Below are 27,626 nucleotides of genomic sequence, written 5' to 3'. Positions count from 1 at the left end.
ATCTTCCTAGACCTGTTTAAATATCCAGGCTCCAAAACCTGCCACAGACGTCTCACCTCTTTGCCTACCTTCCAATTTTAACATTACCTATTTATGTAATTGCTAAGCTTTAAACAAGATAATAAGTACTTACTAACCAGCTCATACAGAAAGCTCTATTTAAAAAGCCTTTCCCCCCAAACTGAACGATCCAAAAAGTTGCCAGATACCAGCCAAAATATCCACTAGAACTGGAGAAAAAGATTTCAGTTAGTGAAGCTGAAGGTTTTAATGGCTGGCATCCATAGATTTTTGTGGGTTTTTTGGGCTATGTGGTCATGTTCTAAAAGGGTTTATTCCTGATATTTCACCAGTATCTGTGGCTGGTATCTTAGAAGAAACAACTCTTCTAGAACATGGCCACATAGCCTGAAAAACACACAAAAGACGTCAGTTAGCTTTACTCAAAAGTGCTGAATAAAATCAGATACAAAATCACTGACAATAAATAGGTCAGCTTTCTAAAAAAAAATCCCACACATCATCTCTTGTGGAGAGCAAAAATAGTTTATTTACCAAAAAGGAAAGATTATTATTGGAAACAACAGTAAACTGGACACACTAATAACACAACTGAACCAGGGATTTACATGTTCCATGGCTTTTCATTTGCAAACAGAGTACTAATATATGTTGAGATCCAGCATGGTGTAGTGGTTTTACCATTAGACTATGATGCTGGAGACCAGGATTTGAATTCCTCACTCAGCCATGGAAACCCATTGGGTGACCTTGGGCAGAAATATTCTCTCACCCTCAGAGGAAGGCAAAGGCAAACACCACGGTCAACAAATCTTGCCAAGAACCCTGTGATAGGATCACCATAAACTGGAAATAACTTAAAGGCACACAACAACAACAACAACAACAACCAATATATGTTGCCCAATCACGTCTACTTGCAGGAGCAGTGGGTTTACTCCATGGTTTATCATTTGTCCAGAAATAAGCACTTCTCTAGTTTGTTTCTCTCCCAACAAACCAGAGAAACAAACAAGCCATAACTGAGGGTTTATATCACAGTGAGTACCTAAGAAAGTTGGATCATTGTTCTGTCCATAAGCTTGCACTTACTTTCCTAAACAACAAGCCAGGGTTCACAACTATGTCCCTTTATTTACCTGAGATACTGTCTGGAATCTAAGATCTAAATGCATATCCAGACAGTGTTCTCATTGCTAATTTGATTGTCCTTTTTTCCCCCTTCTGCAAACCGTATAAGATATTCCATGCTGGTGTTTATAAAGCAGCCCTCTGATATATAAATCATCTACCAATTAGCTTATTGAATACTTGGTTCTTAGAGAGTCCCTTAGGTGCACTAGGACTCTTAGCGGACCACAGGCTGAACATGAGTCAGCAATGTGATGCAGCAGCTAAGAAAGACAAAACAATTCTAGGCTGCATCAGCAGGAGTATAGAGTCTAGATCGAAGGAATGGTACCACTCTATTTTGCTTTGGTTAGACCTCACCAGGAATACTGTCCAGTTGTGGACACTACAATGCAAGAAGGATGTGGATAAGTTGGAGTGTGTCCAGAGGAAGGTGACCAAAATGGTGAAGTTTGGAAACCATGCCTATGAGGAGTGGCTTGGGGAGCACTGGATATGTTTAGCCTGGAGAAGAGATGGATAAGAGGTGATATGATAGCCCTGTTTAAGTGGTGCTCCAGAGAATAGGACACAGAACAATGGATGCACGTTATAGCAAAAGAAATTCCACCTCAACATTAGGAGGAACTTCCTGACAGTAAGAGCTGTTTGAAAGTGGAACACACTTCCTCAGAGACTGGTGGAGTCTCCTCCTTTAGAGGTTTTTAAACAGAGGCTGGATGGCCATCTGTTGGGAGTGTTTTAATTGTGAGTTCCTGCATGGCAGGGGTTGGACTGAATGGACCTTGTGACCTTTTCCAACTCTATGATTCTGTTACTGCAGAAATAAACAGCTTACTATTTTTTATTTATTTTACTGAATTAAAAATAGTTACATCTCAACAAAGCAAGACATCACAACACTACTTCACATTCACACGAAAAGCACCCATCCTGACACCTCAAAACAAAACAGAAAAAACACAAAATGTATAAAAAACTAGACAGAATTTAAACATCATGACAAAGAACTCTACAAAAACATAAACAGGAAAGAAAAAAACAACGAAAACGTACTGATTCTACAGACTAACAAGGCTATATCTTTGAATTCTACAATTTTCATGAGTTATCAGAAAAGTGCAAGGACTTATGAGGAACGGGATTACAGTCCTCTCACATAACAGTTTCTCTGATTCAGCGTGAAAATTAATTACTGGGAGAGATCATACTTGCAGGAACCGTCAAGTGCAAGTCTCTGTCTATGGCATTTACCTGGAACGGGTGTGGTGTTGAATGAATTACTGGAACCTTTTGAATACTTTTGCGAAACAGCAAAGTGAACTTGCTAACCTACACTGACAAGAGGAAGAGAGCGTTAGAGGTAATTTTCTTTTAAGGAAGGGTTGGAACCAACTAAGAATCCTGGATGGCAACGCATTATGTATGTATGAGTGTGTGTGTGTGTAAGTGAGTGAGAGAGAGAGAGAGAGAGAGAGAGAGAGAGAGAGAGAGAACTCTGTTGTCCATTTTATAAATGCTAAAATGGTCCTAACTGAAGCAGTCTCCACAGCACACTTTTTTGTCACATTTTGTTAATGCATGATATCACTTTCATATTTGTTTTAAAAAAACAGCAGATCAAATGATTGCAATTTGCCTTCAAATATCAGCATTTCTATGATGCAGAGTTTGTTGTTCCAGGGTAAGGGATTGTAAAAAGTGGAGTTACAATCCACTATTTATATATCAATTTAATATATTTACATTTATAAATTTATATTTTATATTAAATCATAGTTGAGAGAGTTACTATTCCAAGCAGCTTGGTTTGGTTAACTCTCTGGTTGGTTAAGACTGCATTTTCCCCATAACTTATTTCTACCCACAATGACCCACTGCCAAATAAAGGAACAAACATATACTACATTTGATGCAAACTGGGAAAAGCTCTAAGTGAATTAAAGTTAAAGAAGTATGATAGGGAAAAAAAAGTTACTTATAGTTTTATCTATGCTGAGCAGAAAGAGATCAACACCCAGTATGGAAACACCCAGGAGCATACACTACACATACTTCTTTAACTGTAATTCACTTAGAGCTTTTCCCAGTTTGCGTCTGATGTACTACATGCAGCCTGTTCTTTTATTTGGCAATGAATCGCTGCATGTAAAAAAAAGAAAGATATTAATTAGTATTTAAATAGCTTATGTTTTGTAATGTAAGAGTCTAATTATGCATATCATTTTACCAAAAAAAGAACAGAAGCAAATTAATTACATACACCTTTAAAAGCTGTACCTTGAAATATAAATATATAAAATACAACTTAAATAAAATGTAAAATATAACTAAAATACATCAATACAAAACTGTATCAAGCAGTTTTCATTTAATCAACCAGTTGAATTAAGGATGGTCATAACTTGCAACTCCACTTTATGCATTCATGTACCCTGGAATAAGAAATTCTTTATTAAGTGAATTGTTAAAGACTACAATCTGCAATCTAGACTTTGACGGAAGCAGTGCTGTAACATTTAAGAATACAACATCTCTTGTAAAATCATGGGCTCTTCACATTTCTTTCCATCCCACAGTTGATAATAAGACAGTAGGTTTCTTTTCAATGGTGGGGTGGAATAACAGATTCATAAAGATGCACTATGGCCTTTAATTGACCTGACAGAAAAAGGCATGTGGCTGAAGTACTACATGGTCTGCTGACAGTCCTGAGACACCCCATCCACCTCTGAATTTTCATCCTGCATACCCTTGGCAAGCATAAAAGAGGACTAAAATTAATTAAGAGTGAACAACTCCAGAACAACTTCCAAACTGTCTACAATACGTACTTACAAAATACTGCTAATAATTACTGCCTAAATGTTTTACTTAAAGCATGAAGTATTATAACTACAATGACAAAAGAATCTGCTTGGCTAGAAACAACACAAGAACAATTGGCCTTCTGTATCCACAGATTCCGCATCCATGGATTCAACAGCTTGAAAGTATCTCACCACTCCCCAAAAAACCCCAAAAGGAGATCTTAATTTTGTCATTTCATATTAGGGACACCATTTTACTATACCACCATATATAATGGGACTGGAGCATCCACTTATTTTGTTATTCACGGGGCAGGGGAATATATCCTGGAACCAATCCCCAGAAGATACCAAGGTCCCACTGTAGTCTCAAGTCTAGCTTGGGTCTAGATTCACAGACACAAAACTCATATGCTTGAGATGTTTTCAAACAGAAGAGAAAAAACATGCACACTAACAGGATTTTGGCATATACGTGCCCCATTGAAGCCTATGGGGCTTGAATATGCGCAGGTTTTGGAACTCATGGGTGGGGATAAGGAATGGATCCCCACGATTTTAAAGTTAGAGGTACCAATAACATTCCATTCGAGCACCTTGGATCCAGTCATCATAGTAATGAAGGTGGAAGTAGAGAAATATATTTGTGTGGGGGCGGCAATGGAAAACTCACAGCCTGCAAACCAGATTCAGCCTATTACAGTTGGCCCTTCTTATACACTGATTTTTTTTTTATACACGGATTCAATCACCCACGGTTTGAAAATGTTCAAAAAAAGTACAAATTTCAAATATCAAACCTTGATTTTCCAATTTTTATAAAGGACTCCATTTTGCTATGTCATTATATTTAATGGGACCTGAGCATCCACGGATCTTGTTATCCACGAGGGATCTTGGAAGCAAGCCCCAGAGGATAACAAGGGTCCACTGTACTTAATTTATCCAGCTGACAGACTGATCAGCATTTTCAAAGCTCTGTGCCAGCAACTGGCTATCTTTGTGGGCAGGGGCACCTTTGAATGTTTGGACAGCTGGCCTAATCTGTTAACTCTCCTCAGTTACAACACATTTGAAAATAAAAATTTGGCCTGTTTTTCAAAAGTGTGAATGAAGTCAACCATAACATTGATCATAGACTCATGCTGGAGGACCTACAAATGCCTAGAGAAGGGTTTTCTCTAGGAACTTCTAGGTTCTCCAACACAACTCTATGGTCAACTTCTGGCAGAGTTGCGCTGGAGGACCTAGAGATTCCTAGAGAGAACATACTAATCAAAACAGCAAATAATCAAATTCCGCAAAAGTCAAAGCCGCAAATATAGAGGACCTCTAGTATTACAAGAAAGGTTGTATTGTTGTCCTCCTCCTTATTTTGTGGACATCTCAGATTGCCACCTCTATGAAGAAAGATGGGGAAACTGAATCTTTCTGAACTGCCAAAACAAGGTTTCCCTTCTACAGACATCCCCAGCAATGTTCAATATACACACACACTCACGTTTAAAAAGGATCCTGGGACTCAAATGGAGTTAGGCCCGTGGACTAAGAGAAACAGATGTCCCTGTTCTCTCTTTTACATGGAGACAGTTCATTTTGGGAAAACAAAAAGGTGTCCAGAGTGGGAGTGAGGAGGGTTCATGGTAACATAAGCAGGCTCCCTGTCAGCTCAGACCAAAGTCCAACTCGGATCATCCAATTCAACATAGTTCCACAGTGGCAACCAATAAACTCCTTGGAATCCAACCAACAAGAATGAAGGCAATTGCCTCCATCCCCCTTAGTGACACAAAGAAACCCTGTATGTGGTGGGAGTGTGTAACCTCTTGATCCCAAAGCCTGCACCTTTTACTGTGGTACCATTTTTATAAAGGTATGAAAAGACTAAAATGGGGGCAGGGGGCTGGATTAAAGCTCCCTTGCCTTTTCTTCTGTAATTCCAGAAGAATAGAATCACAGAATCATAGAGCTGGAATAGATCATAAGGGCCATCCAGCCCAACCTCGTGCCATGCAGGAACTCACAACTGAAGCAGCCCTGACAGATGGCCATCCAGCCTCTGTTTAAAAACCTCTAAAGGAGGAGACTCCACCAGTCTCTGAGGAAGTGTGTTCCACTTTCAAACAGCTCTTACTGTCAGGAAATTCCTCCTAATGTTGAGGTGGAATCCCTTTTCCTGGAGCTTGCATCCATTGTTCCTGGTCCTAGACTCTCAAGCAGCAGAAAACAAGCTTGCTCCATCCTCAATATGACATCCCTTCAAATACTTAAACAGGGCTATCATATCACCTCTTAACCTTCTTTTCTCCAGGCTAAACACCCCTAGCTCCCTAAGTCTCCCCTTATAGGGCATGGTTTCCAGACCCTTTCCCATTTTGGTTGCCCTCCTCTGGAAAATGCTCCAGCTTCTCAATGTCCTTTTTGAATTGTGTTGCCCAGAACTGGACACAGTATTCCAGGTGAGTCCTGACCAAAGTGGAATAGAGTGCCACTGTTACTTCCCTTGATCTAGTGGCACCTTTGCTACATACTGATTCCACAGACTAACATGGCTATATCTTTGAATTCCCTCGATGTAGACACTATACACTCGTCCCTCCATATTTGCTGGGCTTGGCAGCATAGGACCCCAGTGAATGCAGAAATAACAAAAACACTATGTTTTTACCTGAGGAAACATCTCTCTAGGAATCTCTATGGTCAACATCTGCCAGAGGTTGATCACAGAATCCTGCTGGAGGACCTACAAATGCCTAGAGGAATGTTTTCACTAGGAACTTCTAGGCTTTCCAGCCTAACTCTATGGGTAACTTCTGACAGAGTTGTGCTGGAGGACATAGAGATTATTAGAGAGGACATATTAAATAAAATCCATGAATAATCAAATACACAATAGTCAAAGCCAGAAGTGTAGTTTTATTGATGCAGCCCTAGAATCGCATTGGCCTTTTTAGCTGCTGCATCACATTGTTAACCCACGTTCAACCTGTGGTCTTCTAGGGCTCCTAGATCTCTTTCACACACATGAGTGTGTGTGTGTGTGTGTGTGTGTATACTGTATATATACACACACATATAGTAAAATTCAAAATAAAATTAAAAATGAAGGAGCACCCCAGCCACAGGCACATGAAGAGAAGAAATAAAGCTGAAACCTTCACCCCTCCAGGCCCTGAAATGGGCTCCCTTCTCCATGGGACTCTGCAGAGAGGCAACCCTGCTTTATCTTCACTTGGCAACAGGGGTTTTGTGGGCAGCATGACCCAGGAGAGGAGAGGGACAGAGGCCACAGAGCAAGGCCACAGCCCTCAACCGCCTCCTCCTCTTCCCCACAGTCCTCCCTCACCCTCCTCCTCAGGGGCGAATCAAGAAGCAGAATAGTGGCACATTACTGCCCTGGATCTAGATCAGTGCTCCCCAAGCTGTGCCCTTTTAAGAGATTTTGGACTTCAGCTCCCAGAAGCCTCAGCCATGCAGGAAAATAGTCTGGGATTCTGGGAGCTGAAGTCCAAGATCCCTTAAAGAGCACAGTTTGGGGACCACTGATTCAATGGCACCATTGCTCCAATGCTGATTCCACAGACTAACAGGGCTATATCTTTTAAGTCCCTGGAGCTCTAGACGAAGAGCACAGTTTGGGGACCACTGATCCAGTGGCACCTTTGCTACAAGATCTCTGCATATACTGGTTCCACAGACTGAGACGGCTATATCTCTGAACTCCCTCGACCTCTAGACACACATTACACTTCTATTGATGCAGCCTAGAATTGCATTGGCCTTTGTAGCCGACACATCACACTGTTGACCCACGTTCCACTTGTGGTCTACTAGGACTCCTAAATCCCTTTCACACCTCTGTCTGTGTGTGTATGCATAGATGTATATATGTGTGTATATGTATGTGTGTGTATATATATATATATGTGTGTGTGTGTGTGCGTATATATTTGTGTGTGTATGCATAGATGTGTGTGTACATATATGTGTGTGTATATGTATATATGTTTATGTGTGTGTGTATGTCTGTGTATATATGTATGTATATATATGTGTAAATATATATGTGTGTGTATATGTATGTGTGCATATGTGTGTATGCATAGATGTATGTGTGTGTATGCAGATGTGTGTGCGTATATATGTGTGCATGTATGTACAGATGTGTGTGTACGTGTGTATATATGTGTGTGTGTGTGTGTGCATGCAGAGATGTATGTGTGTATATATGTGTGTGTGTAAATGTGTGTGTGTGTGTGTGTGTAACTGAAGCTAAAGGCGTGGCAGAGCCAGGGGCCGAATGAGGGAGGCATGAAGAGCCATGCTGCAGCCTTTCCCTTCCCTCCGCTCTCCCTGGCGCCTTGGCAGAGGCCAGGGGCCGAGGCCTGGAGCCCGGCCTTCCTCCTCCTGCTGCTGCTGCTGCTCACCATTCTCCTCAGGGGCGGGCAGCGGAGGGCTCTCTTCCCCGCCGGCAGCCCCGGCTCTGCTCCCGCCTGGCCAGGGGGGCGATGGCGGCTCCTGAGGCGGCTCCTGCTCGGGGCTCGGCGGGGCCTCTCTCCATCTATCGGCAGCTGCGCAACTTAAGGCCGGCGGAGAGAAAGGGAAGCGGCGGCGGCGGCGGCGGCGGCGTCTGAGGGAGACGGACGGAGGAGCAGGCTCTGCCTCCAGACCCGGAAGTGGCGGCGGCTGCTGCGGCGGCGTCGGCGTCTCATAACTGTGCGACGGAGGGCTGCTGCGGCTGCTGCTGGGCTCCTTCTTGTGACGTCAGCGGTGGGCGGGGCGAGGGGCGTTGCTGACAGTTGAACTCAGGCGGGAAAGTTGGGACCGCGACGCCATTTTGGCCCCTGGAACAAGAGAGAGAGCGATGGCTGCGCTTTCAAAGGGGCCGCCTTGGCCTGGATCATGCACCTTGCGACGTCCTGCTGGCTGTGTCTGGAGGACAAGTGGAGGACAAGTGGAGGACAAGGAGGGCACTTAGGGAGGACCTTTATATCACTCAGATTAAGCCATTTCAACAAATGGATTAGAAGCCATGCTTTGCGTCGATATCAAATGAAGAACCTGTTCCTAGAAATGGTCCAGAAGCACATGCTGTCATGCCCAGCCTGGAAGATGGCTTGGAGGACTCAGAGGATGAGCTAGAGCCTCTGGGATCTGAACCTATAACGGAGGAGCCAGAGCCCCAGGGGCTTGAACCTGTAATGGAGGAGCCAGAGGCTGGCCCTAGTTCTGCTGGAGCAGAGTCTATGGCCCCTCCAGAGGTTCAGCAGTCAAGTTTGCCTGGTGCCGAGGCTGTGGACACGGAGGAGGATCGGGGCAGTGTGCCTACCTTCAATGAGCGTCGAGCAGAAAGAGAGGGCCTTCGAAGATCTCGGAGGCTTTATCAGAAGCGTCTTCGTAATCAGACACAGCTGAAGGCCAGCTCCTTGCCTTCTTAAGCACCTGGAGCATGTGTGGTTCTTTGCCAGTGGATATCTGACTCTTTTAGAGGAAAGACTCTGTCTCTGGCTCCTTGGCTTCTTGTCTTGACTACCTGGAAACCTTGACCTTGGACTGCTTCATCGACCTGCCTATCTGTTGCCCTGAACCTCGGACTGTCTGACAATTCTCTTGGTAATCCCTTTTGGTAAAGCTACTGCATCTCTCTAGGACTGACTTTGCTGTGCTGGGAGAGGGTTGTTTGTTTGGGAACTAGCTGCCTTATCAGCCTTTGGCTGCTTTCCCGGACACATGCAATGATGATCCTTCTGACTGCTTACAAGTGCTTCCTGGCTCTACATTTTTCCTGTTCCACATGCAGCCACCAATCAGGATCCAGATGCGAATCCCGCTCCAGATTCTAATCTTGCTGCAGCCGCCGATCTGGATCCAGATGCTAATCCTGCTCCGGATTCTAATCCCACTCCAGATTCTAATCTCGCTACAGCCGCCGACCTGGATCCAGCTTTGCCCTAGGCTCCTGTGGACGCTGAGGCCACCCCAAGTTGTCCTGAGGCATGTGCTTCCTCCTCAATGGCCCCGGGCTCTATTGCAAGCAAAGCCTACTCTCTCTGAGGGGCTTTGCTAGTCCTGAGGGGTCCCTTCATTGGAGGAAAGGGAAGCCATGGGTGGGGGAAGAGGACTGGGCCCACGGTCCGCCCAGTGCCTACTAGTATGATGCTATCCTTAGTAGTGTTTTGTTTCGTTCTTGGCAGGATACCAGAAATGAAGAGGAGAAGGCAACAGCCGTGTTCGCCATAAAGGACATCACGGTGTGGCCAGACAACCAGGAGCAGAAACTGGGACCATCTAAAACCCAGGATCAGATTTGAATGAATGGACACATTCATTCAAGTGTAAGGTTTTTAATGAAGCATCCCTTAGCTGTGAGGCAGTTCCTATTCCAGTAACAATTCACGTGCGTCGTCTTTAGGGCCTTGTCTGTGTACAGACATCTAAACTTGTGGTAAAACAGTATCCATATTGTTTTTTTATACTTCAGGTGAGAAATTGGGGTGTTAAATTATTTTTGTTGTTAACTGCCCTTTAATCAGTTTTGACTCATGGAGGCCCTGTGGATGAGACATTTATAGAATGGTAGAGTTGGAAGAGACCCCAAGGGCCATCCAGTCCAACCCCATTCTGCCATGCAGGAACTCTCAATCAAAGCATCCCCAATGACAGATGGCCATCCAGCCTCTGCTTAAAGACCTCCAAAGAAGGAGACTCTGAGGGAGTGTGTTCCACTGTCAAACAGCCCTTACTCTCAGGAAGTTCCTCCTAATGTTGAGGTGGAATCCCTTTTCCTGGAGCTTGTATCCATTGCTTCATGTTGCAATCTCTGGAGCACCAGAAAACAAGGTTGCTCCCTTCTCAGTATGACATGCACATGGTTTTGCCGCCATTACGGACAGCCTCCAAAGTGACCACTGAGGTGTCACAGGGTTATGTCCTGGGCCCAGTGTTATTCAACATGTTCATCAATTACCCCTAACTACTGATGGATTTTTTTCCATCAATGGATGTTTCTAATCCCCCTTTATAATGCACAAAATGGATGTTTTGCTTAACTAGCCTTCCATTTGAAGAGTTTCTCTCCTTTCCTTTCCAGGCAGCAGTAGCAAGACAATCTTCCCGCTACCCCACCCCACTAAAGCTAAAAGGGACATTTTCAGGACAGGCTCCAAGGATTACTTCTCATATGATGGTTTCCTGGCCTAGAGAGAATCTCTGTGTTGGAAAACATGTATCTTGTGACTCCTCAAGTGTTGTGTGTTTATATTGCTGTAAGCACATAGATGACTGCACCAGTGCACTTGGAAAGTCCCTTGTCTGTGCACTTCGTAGAAAAATAAACATGTCAAAAGTGTCCATCTAGTTGTTCTGTTGTTTTTCCTTATTCTGTCATTATCTTTTTGTGGGAAAAACATCATGCAGGAAGCAGGTCTACTGTATGCCAGAATCCCCAAGTTATTGGATTAAATTCAGTGACCTTTAGCAATAGCATTATCACCTTTTGCAATTCACACATGCTCTGCAAATATGCAATTAATGCATATGGTCCAGGTTTCCCTATTGGTTATGGCAAGGAGACTAGCAGAACAAGGACTGAACCGTGCCTGGTATCTGCATAGACAATTCTTAGAACGAATCAGAATTAGAGGGCTTTAAATTTCTAAAATCAGATCTGGATAATAATTGCACCATTGCAAAAATGTATAAGATGCTATTAGATATAGAAATGGAGGGAGAAGTTGTTAAAGATAATATGTTTGTTTTAAGTGAGGCTTTGGGCAGACTTCCAGTAAGCCCCGGCTTGGGAAGTGCAAGAGATCCCAGTCTCCCACAGAGACCTGAAGTTTTAATTCTCCATGCCGTCAGTCAGTGCCAAACGGAATGTGCCTTTCGGATCACATGGAGCTTACAGTATTTATAGACCACAGAAACTCCTTCCTTTCCCTTGAATGTGAAGGTCACTAAACAGGTGGTCCCTTGGGGCTGCCCTTTGGTGCTTCATGGGGGACACAGCAAACGCCTAAGGACGCCAACCTCAGGTCAGTTTTGCACTGGTTTTTCTTTAGGGTTTGTGCCAAGGCCCAGAATTATTCCTCCGAGGCTGATACTTGTTGCCTTAAGTGTCCAGAGGATCTGCACCTTGAGATCTTTTCTCCTTAGAATCCCTGCCCTTGTATTCAGGCTAGCAGATGCTTGGTCCAGGAGATATAGAGGCCCAAATGGCATCTCCCTGAATAACTACTTTTTCCTAATCTGGAGAAAAGGTAAAACTGTATTAAAATGAATCTCCAGCTAGCAGGAACTGGAAATGACGGTCCTTAGAAATGAGTCAGGACTGACAAGAACTTCCTTAATGTAAGTGAGATATCTCATTGAAATCCCTAAGGAAGGCTTAACCTTGAAGTAGGTGAGCGGGTGTTGTGCTGTGTTTTATGTAGAATAAAAGGATTCCAATCCAAATATTTCATAGAGTTGGAAGAGATCACAGGGGCCATCCAGTCCAACCCTCTGGCATGCAGGAATTCACACTCAAAGCACTCCTGACAATTGGCCATCCAGCCTCTGTTTAAAAACCTACTATTGAACCTGTTTTAAAAACATTTTTATATATGTATCCTGTGAACAGCCACAGAAAGTTGCACCTTGAGAATCTCTGCTTTAGCTTTTAAGGAAGTAGACTGTTGTTGAGTTATTTCAGCAAACATTAGTTTGAAAGGACATGGACAATTGGACAATACGTACATAAATTTCAAATGCTTGAAGGGGACAAAGAAGACATTTTAGAGTGGTGTGTGTAAGAGGCAGGGTGTGAAAAGCTTCAGTTTTGTTGCCTTTTCTTTGCCCAGTCCCAAAAGAGCTACTAGAGACTTAAGGACCTTTCAGGATGATCCCCTTGCTGCATCCTGTGAAATCCTGGGATTTGTAGTTTGGAGAGAATTCTAACTACAACTCTGAACTATAAATCCAAGGATGCTGTTGTAGCAGTTACAGGGAACTATGAAAGTATAATTGGGTAGTGTGAGATGTCACTAAAATACAATGATCCTTGGTATCTGCTGGGGTTTGGTTCCAGGACCTTTTGTGGATACCAAAATCTGTGGAGGTTCAAGTCCCATTTAATACAAAGGTGTAGTAAAATGGTGTCCCTCATATAAAATGGCAAACTCAAGGTCTTCTTTTTGGAATTTATATATTTTTGAAATATTTTCAAGCCTTGGATAGCTGAATCCATGGGTCAAGAATCTGTGGATATGGAGGGCTGTCTATATTAAGTATAGAAAGTATTTGGTTTGGGGAACAAACATTTTACTGGATAAACCAGTGCTATATTGTGTGGCATGTCAAATGACAAGCTTGGTTCCATGTCCAATTGAGATTGCAGGAAGGTGACACCAAAGAATGTAGGTGTGAAAACCACCCTTTTACCACACATACATTCATTTACATCTACCTCCACTTCAGAGATAACAGCCAAAAAGTGGAAGAGCCGGAAGCATATAAGCCCACTGTTTTCTTATCGTTTCCATCTCCAAAAGGTACCGTTGATCTTCACAGCTGTCTTGTCGCATCCTCTTCTTTCACCGTGTGCAAGCTCTACAAATCAGAGGGCATCTCCTGTTCTGTCTCTTTATACGGCATCGGTGGTGCCCATCTTTTGGCGAATGCAGGTCTTCCAATCATAATTCCACACGGCAAGGCAGAGGTGTTTGCATGGCCAACCTTGTCACTGCTGATGTGGAATGACAAGGTGGGGTGGAGGCGGGAGAGGCAAGTGAAGGGGGTCAGTTTTGGAGAGGTCATGCGGACTGGAAGAGAAACTGCTGATGCCTTTGGAGCACAACAGATGACCTGCTGCCCTGTCTGAGATCCCTGGATTATTTAAAGAGCTGTGTGGATCTGCACACTGATAGGCAGACACTGGATCCATAGAGGCCTGGGAACTGGATCTTCCATCTCTCCAGAGATCTTGATGCAAGGGGGTGAATCGGAGGCCAAATCCAGCCAGAAACCTCTGCACTCTATAGCTGTAACTCAGTCAAGGGTCTCTGAGTCTGTAAGACTTGAGCAGAGAACAGAGTTACTTGGAGGTCTCCCATTCGTAAAGTCATCACAAGTCAAAGTCTGCTTGACAATTGACAAGAACGTTTTCTCCAAGAGGCTGGTCTCCATCTCTTTCTCTTTTCTTAACCTCATCCCCATATCACCAGAATTGGGTGAGAAGGATTTTGCTGCCCCAGAAAAGAGATTCCACTTAAACATTAGGAGCATCTTCCTGACAGTAAGGGCTGTTTTACAGTGGAGCACATTCCTTCGAAAAGTGGTGGAGCTGCCATCTTTGGAGGTCTTTAAACAGAGGCAGGATGGCCATCTGTCACAGGGGTGCTTTGATTGTGAGTTCCTGCATGGCAGATTGGGGTTGGACTGGATGGCTCTCGGGGTCTCTTCCAACACTATGATTCTATAATTTATCTCTGCCATACACCACGATCAGTTTGCATACTTGGATCTGTCCAGAAATACTTACAGTTGCTCACATGCACACTGCTGTGGAAAGGGGACTGGGATCAATATTCATACGAATTCAAAGCCCAAAGAAAAGTAAATTCCCATTTCTAGCAAAGCTTGTAAACCTGTCCAACAGTCTTATAAGCCGATGTTGCAGTTTTAAGATAAGCTCTGGATTTGCTCCAGCTGTTGAGCGGGGCAGGTGAGTAGACAGCCCATGTCAGGTAGTTCCTTAAGCTTTGCACAAACACACCTAGCATCCTGAGCAATTCCTGGCTCACATGACATGCCCCAAATCTGACCACATAGAAGAAATAAAACACTTTGAGACTGCTTGGACTGCCCTGGCTCAGTGCTAGGAAACCCTGGGAACTGTAGTTTATGGTGGCACCAGCACTATCTCTGACAGAGATGGCTCAATGCCTCAAAAACACTACAACTCCCAGCACTCCTTAGCCTTTAACTGCCCTGGTTCAAAACTAGGGAATGCTGGGAATTGTAGTTTATGGTGGCACCCAGAGCTATCCCTGACAGAGAAGGGTTAAGGTCTCACAAACACTACAACTCCCAGCATTCTCTAGTCTTTAATGGCCCTGGTTCAGTGTTAGGGAACACTGGGAAGTGTAGTTTATGTTTGTACTAGCCCTCTCTCACAAACACTACAATTCCCTAGCACTGAGGGAGGGGACAGTTAAAGCGGTATCAAACTGGGATATTTCTGCAGTGTGTTTCGGACCCTAAATAACCATTTAGAGAGACAAGAGTGGTGTGATGGTTTCATTGATGCGGAAATTTTACTTTCCTGTGGAAACCCACTAAGAGGGTCCAAAACATTTGCTAAAAAAAAGGCAAAAGATACAGTCAGTAAAACAGCACACTATTAAAAACCTTACAGTCAGTTCCTCAAACAACGTTCACTCCCCTCTTCGACGGAAAGCCAGCAAAACTATTCCCAGCATAAGTCATCCGTCAAGGAGACCAAAACTGTTTCCATCCCATAGCCAGGCCTGAAGCAAGGTTGAAATACACCTAGATAACCCATATCATCCAGAATTTTAAAACAAATTGCCTATGCTCTGCTCAGGAATCTGCTTTTGGTACCAGAACTGAAACATGGCACACAAATCCTTTCACATGTGGTTCTGCTTCCAGACTTTGTTGATTTCAGGTGGCTGGTGCAGGACAATGAAAAGAATTTCTGTTATGAAACTATTGAGTCAGCAACCTTTGCTGACCTGCTACAGTTTACTTGGACATCGAAGATCTTAATCCACCAGCCCGTTGTAAGTCACATAGTTCAAACCATAGAATAACAGAGTTGGAAGTCAGAAAATACAAGGGCCATCCAGTCCAACCCATCCAGGAATACATAGGTCTGGCCAGTGCCACACTTCAATTAAATGGGCACCGCAGAAAAGGCTTTAGAGTCTTTTGCAACACACTTCATTCTTGTAGTAGGTATTCATGGAGTCCATGCGGAAAGGATTTTCTTTAGGTAGAAAGTTTTAAAATCACTGAATGTACAGCATAGAGATTTCCCTACATCTTCCCTATTTTCTTCAGTTCATTTGCACGAAATGTCCGCATAACCACCTCAAGTTTCACACCAAAGCAATATTTTACTTGCACTCGTCATACCGACTGTCAACTTGGCACATTACTTTTGTAAACACACCATAAAGTTCCACCAATTCATCTCCTCCCTTTTTTACATCGTGTCTTTGCAGATTAACATTTACACCAAATTGTGGATATAACACAAGCTGGGTCAAACTGTCCTTACCCGCAGATTGTTTGTTTTCTAAATATTTCTGCGCAGCTTCCTCTTCACAAGGTCCATAAATTCCTAAATCTGCAGTTCCCTGGATACATAACTTGGGCAGTAAACCTACTGAACTGTGTATCTCAACATTAATCTCACTGCATGTGTAGCCAATTCATGTATTTTTCTCCCAAAACATACCTTTTTAGTCTGGCAGTGCCTCGGTCACATTCCCTCGAAGTGCGATGGAATCTCCTTCTTTAAACAGAGGCTGGATGGCCATCTATCGGGGATGCTTTGACTGAGAGTTCCTGCATGGCAGAAAGGGCTTGGACTGAATGGCCCTTGAGGTCTCTTCCAACTCTATGGTTTTATGATTCTATTATTAATTCTTCAGATAAGGTTTTATAATAAAGCGCTGTTAAAACACCTGGACCCAGTGTCTTCCCAATTTTTATTTTCTTTCTTGTTTCTTTAACTTCCTGTAATGGACTTTCTCTATTCATTTCACTTTTCTGCTCCTCTGATATAATTCACATTTTTGTATATAACAGAATAATGTTTGAATTTCTTCGACTTTCATTATCTTCCTAACTCCCACTTTTAAACTGGTTATCATGTTTTTCGCTTTTTCTTTTCTTAACCAGTATGAAAGCCATCTACCCAGTTTATTTGGACATTCAAAAACAGTTTTGTTATATACTCTAATGTGTCATATATTGTAATTTCTTCTTAATTTCCCCTGACATTATGCATTTTTAATTGATGTTAATTGATTTTATAAAAGCTTTATCTGTTTGTTTTTTAAGTGTTTAGACCGGGTGGGCAATTGCAGAAATTGTGGTCCCAAAATTGGCTGAAAATCACAACTGGAAGTGACTGGAGGATTACCCGCTAGTATTGTCAGTTGTGATTTTGGAGGGAAGGCTGACTCTTGCCAAAGACATCCAGAAGCAGCGATTGACTGTTTGGGAGCATTTTTCATGCTCTTTGTTTTTGTCTGTTTGTTTTGGCTGCAGGTGTGGTTGCGCAGTGGATCTAGAATATTTTGCTGGTGTGGATTCAGTCTCGGTAGTTTCAAAGCCACTTCTCTCCCTTCTTACTATTCCTTTTCTTTGAGCCAAACCTGGATTGGCAATACTTCAGATGAAGGATATCTTCAAACAGGAATGTTTGGAACTCTTCAAATCGAGAGTAGAACAGATTGTCAACTTAGGGCCTAAATACCCCGGCCTAAAGGCATCAGATTCCATTTGATCTTGGAAACTAAGTATGGTCAGCCCTAGTTATTTCTTGGATGGGATATCACCAATGAATACCACAGGCTGTAGGCTATATTTTAGAGGAAGAAACTGACAAAACCACCTCTGCCTTGCCTATGGAAACCCTATGAAATTCATGGGTTCACCGTAAGTGGACAGGTGACTTGAAGGCACACAGGGCACTATACAGTAACTGTACATCAACTATCTAGGTAGCATTTTTAGAATCCCTTGAGAAAAGACTGAGAGATTCGCAAAACTGTGGTCATTAAGGACTGAAAAAAATGCACTTTAAACCCATAAAAATATGCACTGCAAGAGACTCCAGGGGAAAATGGTATCTGCGGCGGAGGCACAAAATTTCCTCATCTGAAAAATCAATGGAGAAAGGATTCCCTGAAGGCAGAAAATTTAAAAACAAACAAAACCAGGTTGATTGGAGTGCATAATTTCACACAATAATATATACTGCTCTATTCCTGTGAATCTGATAGGCATTATCAGCTTGATCTCAAGCAAATTACCCCAGGCTACCTCTTATCTTGTGGGCTGATATCTTGCCAAACCGGTCATAACCTGATCTCACCGCAATAAAACTACTGCAGACTGTTAAGAGCTTCTAAAATAAACACATTACAGGGACAAGGGGTGATCTGGACAGAAGTTCAAGCATTTCCTATTAAAAATTAGAGGAAAGGGGTTTTTTTCCTTTTCTTTTCGCACAGATGATGTTAAAACAGATGAATATTTCGAAAGAGACTTCAGCATTTATCCTGCATGGCAGAAGTGCCATATTTAAAACTGATTGCATTTGAGCACACCTGATATATCCACTTTGGATATGTGGTTTGGGTCCCATATCGAGAGAAAAGCAGCATATTTTAGTAGATTAAAATGTAATTAAGATTTTACAAAGCAGACACTGTGTTGCATGCCTTAAAACCTCACGAAATTAGGTTGGTGTGTACACATAACAGGGCTCTCTCTGTAGCAGCATTCCTTTACCCAAGGAAGTTAGGCTGCCCCCACTTATTTTTCTTTGTTTTTTTGTATACTTTTTGGCTAACAAAATAAGCTTACCTTGAAAAGGGGAGTGAGCAGTTCACGCATTAAGCTAATGTGTGCATAGAATCTTCACTTATTCAAACACGTAATAACAAGGTAATTGAAACCAATTTGTTGTTTGTCCACTTTGAGTTGTTCCACAGTGGAATGTTTAAAGTACTGGTTAGAGACAAAACACATTATTCCAAGTCAAATGCTTCTACATTCATTTTGCCTTATGGAACTGTTTGTTTGTTTGAAGAAGGCATTCAAATTATGGCACAGACTATGCCACTGGATTGTGCCACTGCAAAATCCAGGTTACGTAATATGTATGAGGCTATTTGTAGTTTTAGCACGTAATCTTCTCTTCACTTCTGTTATTTTTACCACACTTTTCTACACAAGTATTTAAAATGACATGAAAAACAGAAGATTCACAGCCTGAAGTAGATGAAATGTTTTAAAAGATGATAAACAGAAAGGTCAGATGGCCAACCTGCAAGCCCCATCAGCTTTAACAGAGACAATAGTGAGGGATGTTGAGAGCTGAGGTGTACCAACATAAGGTGGGCAACTCATTACTTACCCCTTCCTTAAATGAATTTTCAGTTACAGTCTAAAAAGCGAGTTCTCTACAATCTCAGTCTTCCCCCAGAAAGAGCTATGCTGAGCTATCACAATGGGAATTGGAGGCCAGCAAATCTGGAGGGTACCAGGTTGGGAAAGGCTACTTCATGCAAACTAGACTTTAACATTCATATCAGAGAAGGAAGAAAAACAAAATAATATTTCAATTATTATTAAACAGTTTATTAAATACCAAATATTGTTCTAAATTATAACAGTCTTAGAAAACAAATGTACAATGTTTCAGAGGTAAAATGGAAAACAAGGTAGTTATCGGAATCACTGCCATAATGGCACATTATGATCAGTTTTATTAAGGCTTGTAAGGTGGAGAAGGCCAACTGGATTTGTAAAACATTTGATGCTTCTAGTAAAAGTTATCCATGTCAGTTCTACTCAGCTATGTTAATAAAATGCTATTCAGTAGCCAACTGCAAAACTATTCAACTCTTTTAACTTTTCAAAATAATCCATGTATATACTGTTAATTTAACATTACAAAATCAGCTACAGCACATGACAATCCCTGGATGTTTGCCATAATTTGACCCATAGAGGCTAGGAGCCAATGGTTTACTTCTGCTAGCTCCTACTGCTTTCAACAGAATCAGCACCCTCTCCATCCTGCAGCCCTTCCTTGCTGGCATTAAAAACTGTTCTGGGAAGCTGGCAAACCTTCTGGACCTGTCTGTGGCACCAAAAAGGGCTGCACCAGAAGCTGAACGAGAAGAAAATTCTGATTCTGCTACTAGTAGATAGCAAAGTACACCACTGGTTCTTGGTCACAGATGTTTCAAACAATGCTTATTTGACAAGCGCACTGCCAAATGATTAATATATCCCTTGCAAAATAAGAGCTGGTAAAGTTGATCAATTTACAATTAAATTCGTCTACAAATCAGACTGAAAGCTTAAGGTGTTTAAATATCAAAACTGTAATGTAAAAAAGAGACTGTTATATTCCCAATTTCTCAAGGCAGGTTAAGAAAATACCTATTCATTTTCATTGCAATGTCTCCAAGGAAACAGAATTTTAGCTCCCCCCCCCCACCCATCAAAAGCAGTTTAAGAGCCTTTTTCCCCAAAGCCACAACATAACCGCATTGTTCAGGTTCATTATTTTAAAAAACACAGTCAAAACCATACCTGAAATCTGCTGGTGTTTTAATTAGTTAATCCTGACTACAGAACAACCTATATGGTTCTTACTAGAGTATGAGATGAGACCATTTGATGGCTATCACTTCAGATTTCTCAGGGTTGTAAACCTTGTTGGTTAATCTACATGGCTTGGGCCCGAGTTACTTACGAGACCGCATCTCCCTATATAACCTGCCCCGCACTCTTAGAACATTGGGTAAGAACCTATTGGAGATAGCAACCTCTAAGTATGTTGCTACTTCGCAAAGAGCATTTTCAACATCAGCTCCAAGACTTTGGAACAGTCTCCCTGATGAGATTTGCTCGGCAACCTCACTAGAGACATGCAGAAAAGCGATTAAAACCGAGCTTTTTAGCCGAGCATACCCCACATGATATGAATACTCCCCCTGATATGAATGACTTTCCCTGCCTGTGTATGATCCCTTCCTTGTTTGTTGATGCTATTGTTACGGTATGATGTTGTATATTTTATTGTTTTTAGCTGCTTTTAATTGAATTTTTATGTAAACACTTTGTGCTTTTTTAGTCTGTAACCCCGCTCCGATCCACCGGGAGAGGCGGGGAAACATAAATAAATTTTATTATTATTATTATTATTATTATTAATCACCTATCTAAAAACTGTTCCGCGGCCTTGGCTATTTCAAATGCATCTCCCATATCATCTAGCACTTTGTTGATCTGCCCCAGTGTGTGGATGTGGGGAGTCCTTTGATAAGGACATCATTCTACATGATGTGCCTCAGTGAAAGAAAAATATTACATAGTAGTTCTGTGAAGCTTCCATTCATTTAAATGGAGGTTATACAAGAAGTTTTGGAAGATTGTGCCTGCAGTTAAAAGCAATTGTAGATGTACACTTTCCAACTATAGTCTTCTCTTCAATACAAAATTGGTGCTGTCTCATGTACTCATCAAGGAAAGGATTTGAAGAACAATGCTAATAATGTACTCTATTATCTCAAGGAATTATGTGACACTTCAATAGTGCCTTCACTCTCACTGTCCACAAACTGAGTAAGGGGGAAGTCTAAGGAGGGAAGCCTGTTCTATGTGTATGGACTCCTGGAAAGATTTAGGAAGCCTAAACAATCAAACTTTTTACCCAGTGTGGGATCCACATGTACAGAGCAGCCACTGCTCTTTAGACCTTTCCCTTACTCTCACAACATATGCAAAAGCATTTGGATTGTGTTTGCATACAGGAAAGGGGATTTCTAAATAACAAGTGATTTTTAATGGTATAGAGAGTGCAGTTAAAATACTTTCTAGAACAAGGCATGGTTCAAATGAAACCATAAATTTGTGCTATGTGAATGGATTAGAATGAGCTTTGGCCTCCTCTCTTCTTTCACAGCTTGGTAGATACTTTTAACTCCAATTTCAAATAAGTTTTCCATGATATCCAAACTTATTATATTGTAATCCGCCTTGATTCCCTAGGGAAAAGGTGGAATACAAATAAATTATATTATTAAGTACCTAAGCTTAAACCAATGGTCCTCAAACTGTGCTTTTTAAGGGATTTTGAACTTCAGCTCCAAGAATACCAGACTATTGGCCAACATGGCTGAGGCTCCTGGGAGCTGAAGTCCAAAATCTCTTAAAGGGTACAGTTTGGGGACCATTGGGTTAAACAATGGTGAAACATGCCAGAATAAAATCATGCTTCACATCTTGTCTTATTTTATTAATCAAAGTTTAAATACACTGAGGTTTGAACAACATGGGAAACTACAGTTGGTTTAAAATCGGAAGCTTCTGATTTCCTCCTTCATTTCAAGAAAGAGGAACATAAATTTCCTGTTATCTTGACAGTTTTCTAAACCAGTTCTAAGGCAGTGGTTTCCAGATTATTCCAAGTATCTTTGGTGTTAAAATGCTGCTGCTCAGACTGAGCTTTTTCTTCATTATTCTTTCCAAAGGAAAGATGATGAAAATGTTATCACAGACAGAAATCTATGAAATCCTTTCAAATTCAAAGTGACATTTTAATACATTCCCAAATGCAAAATAGGAGCAAAAACAGATATAAAAGGGGCATATCCTAAATCTCCATAGGAATAAATTCCATGGAATGCAATCTGCAATGCAAAGGATACCATTTATATTAGGCAATTAAAAATTGTGGCAAGATAACCCTTTACAAGCAACTGCTATTGGGAACCAAACTGCATTTCTGCTAAGACCCAACTGCACACTATATTATGTTGCAGCAGCATCCATTGTAGGGACATGGCCTTAAATTTCCATTGAAACTACACTTTCCACTCCTTCACACCTAGGATTATTATTTTTTAATTCCTCAACACTGATGCAAGTGAGGCAATTAACATACATAGTTAGGCCCTGAATGGAAAAAAAAATTCCTGAACACTCATTTGTGTTTAAGAGGAAAGAAAAACATGTTTTCTTGGTTCTTATATACTCTTTGTTATTTTAAAACTGCTCATGTAACTAGGGAGAGAAAATAAACTAACTTGAAAAAGTATTAACTGGCTCAAAAAGGCAATTGTGGTAGATCTGGTACAACTATTCATCTACAGCCTTGGGCTAGGCTACCATTATGAAATGATCTCAGATTAATCCACTCCTGACTCCCATTGTGAGATCGCTGCTGAATTAGATTTGCCTGGTTATATATGGTGCAACAAAAGCATAATTCTGCATTTACTGCTAGCCAAAGAATCTGTGCAATATATTTCTAATTTATCCCATGCTTCATCTAAACAACTCAGTCTCATACACAAAAAGCTGGACAATATTTTAAAATACTATCCATCCCATAGACAAAACCCTTCTGAGGTAAAGCAAGGCACAGATTTATTGAATATGGTTTGGCACTTTAAAAATAAGAATTTTAATCGTTCTGATATGCATCAACCGTAAACGTTTCACAAAAATATATGTGCAAGTGTAAAAAAAAGGCAATTCTTCTCATAATAAACTGTAAGAAATTTTCCAGTTTAAAAATTTAGACCAGTCTCTATTATTTGAGTAGAAAATCATAACACATTATTTTAGATATCATGTTATTGTCCGACACGTTGTTCATTGGCTCTTGTAGAGGTTCCTTCATTAGCAGCAAAATCCATGGGATCCATCACCTGAACAGAAAAGACACACATTCTTAGTAATCAGGAATCTGTTTGCCAAGAAAGATATTGGGAAGATCACAATTAAAGTAAGGTTAAACAAGTTACTCAATAAATAAATAAATATCTAAGAATATCCTAAATATATAATCTAAGTGATGAGCTGGAATCTATCAGAAGGATATACACACACTGGAGATTTTCTTATTGATATTTTTCAGGGGAAGGGAACAGCAAACCTCTTTTAAACAAATCTTGCCAAGAAAGTCTCAGGATAAAGTTGCCTTGGGGTCACTGTAAGTCAGAAACAACTTGAAGGTACACAACAACAGTAACAACAACAACAATCATTTAGAGTGTTGGATCTGCATTAGACTGCACTGGATCTATGTTAGACCAAATGCAGCTGCATACAGCTGCATGAGAAATCTAGGTATCTCCAACAGCAAATTCTCAGCTATTTTGCTAGACAACATTTATCAGAATGTTCTGAGAGAAAAAACATGGAATTTGAAGATATCACAACTATTACAAAGGTTTGTAACGTGGACCCATCCTACCTTTTAAGACTGAGCACGATCACTCAAAGAGCAGACAGATTGCATATGTGGTTAGAAGTATAAAGATTTATGCATAAAGAAGCATATACACTCAGGTTACATTATGGAGAAAAACCTAAGTGGAAAACTGTGTTAAGTGAGAAGAGTGTGATGCCACTTTTTTGCACTGCCAAACTACTGTTAATTATACATAACATAAATTACACCAATATACTAATAGCCTCTTATTCTTCAAGCAAAATACAAAAGAGAGAAAGCTGTCTAGTTCACAAAATCAGCAGCTAATGATTTAAATCTGGTGGGGGAAAAGCTCATGACTCTCCAGAAGGTAAACAGTCAGTATGGGTCATTATTTTTCTTGCAATGGGCAAATGTCTGTACACTAACAGAAAAACAAGAACTCAGAATGATTTCATCAATCTATTAATATGTCTGCCAGAAAACCCACAGGGAAAAAAAAGAGAGAGAGAGAGAAGGAAAAACACATTTGAGCCAAATTAATATTGGGTGATAATATAAAATAAATCTCACTTTGGTTTGTTGCACTTATGAAACATGAATGATCTAGGTTGCCATTCATGATGAGGAGGAAAACAAGTGAGGTTTCCGGCAGTATCCCTGTGCCTTGCTTACTTTTGCAAGCAAAGCATGTGTTTTTAATGAGTCATGTGTTTTCCTATGCGCTGTAATTCATACCACTCCTTTTAAAAGTACAGAAGCAGAGTATACTACAGGCCTGTAAATGTCTGGAACCTTGACACCGAAGCATGGTATCAACTAGGTTTTGAAAATAATCTGCTGAGATGTAAGCCTTTGCTGGCCTCTAATTCAGGATTTCTCTCTGTTGACCAAATTAATTCAGCAGAGACAAGGAGTACCTGAGGTACCAGATCAGTCTCTAAGGAGAGTCCGCCACAAAAATCCAATTGTCAGTATATGGGAACATGACAATTCCCTTCTGTCTCATGGCAATCACAGCCATATACTTTGTGAAGACATGAGGGGCTGTGGAAAGGCCAAACGGCAAAATACTTGAAATTGATACATCCTCCTTCCCTCACAAAGGAGAGGAATCACCACTGAGACTCCCGAATTTCCACATGGAAATAAGCATCTTTGAGGTTGAGAGTGGCAAACCAGTCCTATGCCCGAAGTAGTGGAAGTACTGATAAGATGGATATCATCCTGAAGCGTTTATGTGGGATGAAAGCATTGATACCTCTCAGATCCAAAATGGGTCATAGACCGCCATCCTTTTTTCTTACAATGAAATTTTGGGAGAATTCCCAATGGAACTTGGATGACGGGATGGGTTTGATGGCTTCCTTGTTTAGCATAGCATGCACTTCATCAGTTAGTACATCAAAGGAGAGAGTTTCACAGAGAACTCCAGTTGGGGAATACTCCTTGAACTCTATGGCATTCACCTTCATGATGATATCAAGGACCCAGGTGTCTGTGGTGATGGAGTCCCATGCAGATTGAAACCAGGCCAGCCTGTCCAAAAACTACTGAGGCAGTGGGAAGAGGGTGAACACACAGGTCAAAATCTATTCTTTGGGACATCATGGCCTTTTCTTTTTTAAAAGCTGAAGACCCGCAAAAGTGTTGCTTGCCTTTTCCCAGAAGAGGAGGATTGTGAAGGAAAATGCCTCCGTACATAGGTAGGGCAGAAGGGGTGTCTTGGTTCTAAGGATGGACAGTCAGGAGTACCTGTGTCCCAAAGAAACATGCAAGGATGATGGAAGGCCATATTTCTTAGCAGTTACTCTCATCTTTTGAGCACTTCTGAGCTTCTCATTGGTCTCTTTGTTTAAAAGGCTGGAATCATCAAAAGGTAAGTCATCAATGGTGGCTCTAGCTTGGGCAGAGAAGCCCAAAGAATGCAACCAGGTATGCTTTCAAAAAAGCCACTAAACCAGAGATATCTTTCACCAATGCAGTCTGAGACGAACTGTAGGCCCAAGAGAGTGGACATCTCACTGCAGGGCAATTTTTGAAGCTGTGTGCATTACACCAAAGTAAAGATTTCATTCATCAATGTACAATATTTGAACTGCACATTTCCAAATTTAAGTCTGAGTTTTCATTCTAGACCAAATGAAGCCGACACAAACACAAAGTCCAAAGTTCAGAGCAAATTTAATCCTTCAAAAAAGGAGCTGGCCAAGAAAAGCATATGAAACAATTACTATGGCAACATAAGCACTTCTAAATAATGAAGTTTGTTATTTGACTTATGAGTGGTTTTTTTAGTGAAGTATTTAGAGCAAACTTCCACACAAAAGAAAGAAAAGACAAAAACATTATTCAGAACCAAAATATTTCAAGCTTGAGTATTTGCTGAAAAAGACATTAACCAGCATTCCATATCTCACAGAGTCTGGGGATCTGAACCCATTCAAAATGCCACAGAACACAGAAAAAGAGTTTAAAGTGTACTCTAGTGGAAATTGCACCTTGTTGCCACTCTTAACTACAGAAAGCAGATCAACTAAGACTCATGTCTCTAGCAGACATACCTGTGTTATTGCCTAGATCAAAAGCCATTAACCAACCAGAGACTTTCTGTCTTATAGTCAAATTAGACTTTCTGGTCTGATGAAAATGAAAAGGTCAATTTAAGTATTATTTTTTGCCTAGATGGAATGGAGATTTAAAACAAATGTGAGCACCTCACTCTTCTAAATGTATCCACTGACTCCCTGAAGAAGAATATGTATGATATGTGGAGTTTAGAGCTTTCATGGCCGGCATTCATAGTTTTTTGTGGGGTTTTCCGGCTATGCAGCCATGTTCTAGAAGAGTTTTCTTCCTGACGTTTCGCCAGCATCTGGCTGGCATCTTAAAATGGCCACATAGCCCAAAAAACCTACAAAAACGAGGTATGTGTGATAATCCTGCAGCCCAGTTCACCTCTAAGGTTTAGATGCTGAATACAATTCCATTATTTTGCTTGATTAGGTCAGGAAGAACAAATGAACTGGGGCAAAGGGAAGGCAAATCAGTAGTGATGGCAAAGTGGTAGAGAAAGGTATAGGTTGGAGCTTGACCTTCTGAACATTTTCCTTAAGGCAAACCATGCACTGATGCAAAGAGCAGACTATGTACTGACTTTAAACACAACACTGGGAAACTAGGATTTTGCTCTCTTCTGTGGAGATGTTGCCAACACTAACCCCCTAGCCAATGTTTGCTCAAGTCAGGTATGTAGAAAAGTGTAGAGCTTTTGGCATTAGAAGATCCAAGTGACATGCCCCTGTACCTCAATGTGGTTATGCTTTGAAACACATTAGGAAGTTTTATTGTATATATTTATAATACATATAGTTCTGAATATCTGCTGAAAACTGATCTTTTCTAGTACATACATAAACCTTATAATCTCTACCAACTGAATGAGCATATATAGAAACTAAACTGAGATGGGAAGTAAACTTCTACCATCTTCCTTAAAGAACTCAGTATGTGTGTAGGAGTTACAGCCCAGTTTTCTTAGCTGTCTTCTCAATGAGCATGGTAAATTTATATCTTACAGCTGGAGATTGGATGCAAACTGCACAGAACAGCAATCCTCCTTTAAGTATCTAGGTTTGAGATTTAATTCAAATTTGTCTTAGAAAGCTCACTTTTGTGCAGATAAATTG

At 41.2% G+C, this 27,626-nt stretch overlaps 1 protein-coding gene and 1 long non-coding RNA gene across 4 annotated transcripts in view; one reads left to right on the top strand and one right to left on the bottom strand.

Moving 5' to 3' along the window:
- Positions 1-9,646: 9,646 nt before the first annotated feature.
- On the top strand, positions 9,647-11,295 carry LOC149307353 (uncharacterized). The gene is made up of 3 exons (XR_016282352.1): positions 9,647-9,956; positions 10,157-10,297; positions 11,053-11,295. It is a non-coding gene; the product is annotated as an uncharacterized LOC149307353 (long non-coding RNA).
- An 8,026-nt stretch (positions 11,296-19,321) lies between these two features.
- The window catches only part of SPPL2A (signal peptide peptidase like 2A), a 39,499-nt gene continuing 31,194 nt past the window's right edge, over positions 19,322-27,626 (bottom strand). For all 3 annotated transcript variants that reach the window (XM_089538997.1, XM_089538995.1, XM_089538998.1), the window contains one exon: positions 19,322-23,431. In XM_089538997.1, coding sequence (XP_089395123.1) covers positions 23,357-23,431 — 75 coding nt within the window. In that variant the 3' untranslated portion in view covers positions 19,322-23,356. The remainder of the gene's footprint in view (positions 23,432-27,626) is intronic.

Source organism: Sceloporus occidentalis, unplaced genomic scaffold (genome assembly GCF_023333645.1).
Source record: "Sceloporus occidentalis isolate IW3139 unplaced genomic scaffold, rSceOcc1.0.p SCAF_9, whole genome shotgun sequence".
NCBI classification, from domain to species: Eukaryota; Metazoa; Chordata; class Lepidosauria; order Squamata; family Phrynosomatidae; genus Sceloporus; species Sceloporus occidentalis.
The sequence above is the reverse complement of the archived record's forward strand: the minus strand, read 5'-3'. Positions and strand labels throughout refer to the sequence as shown.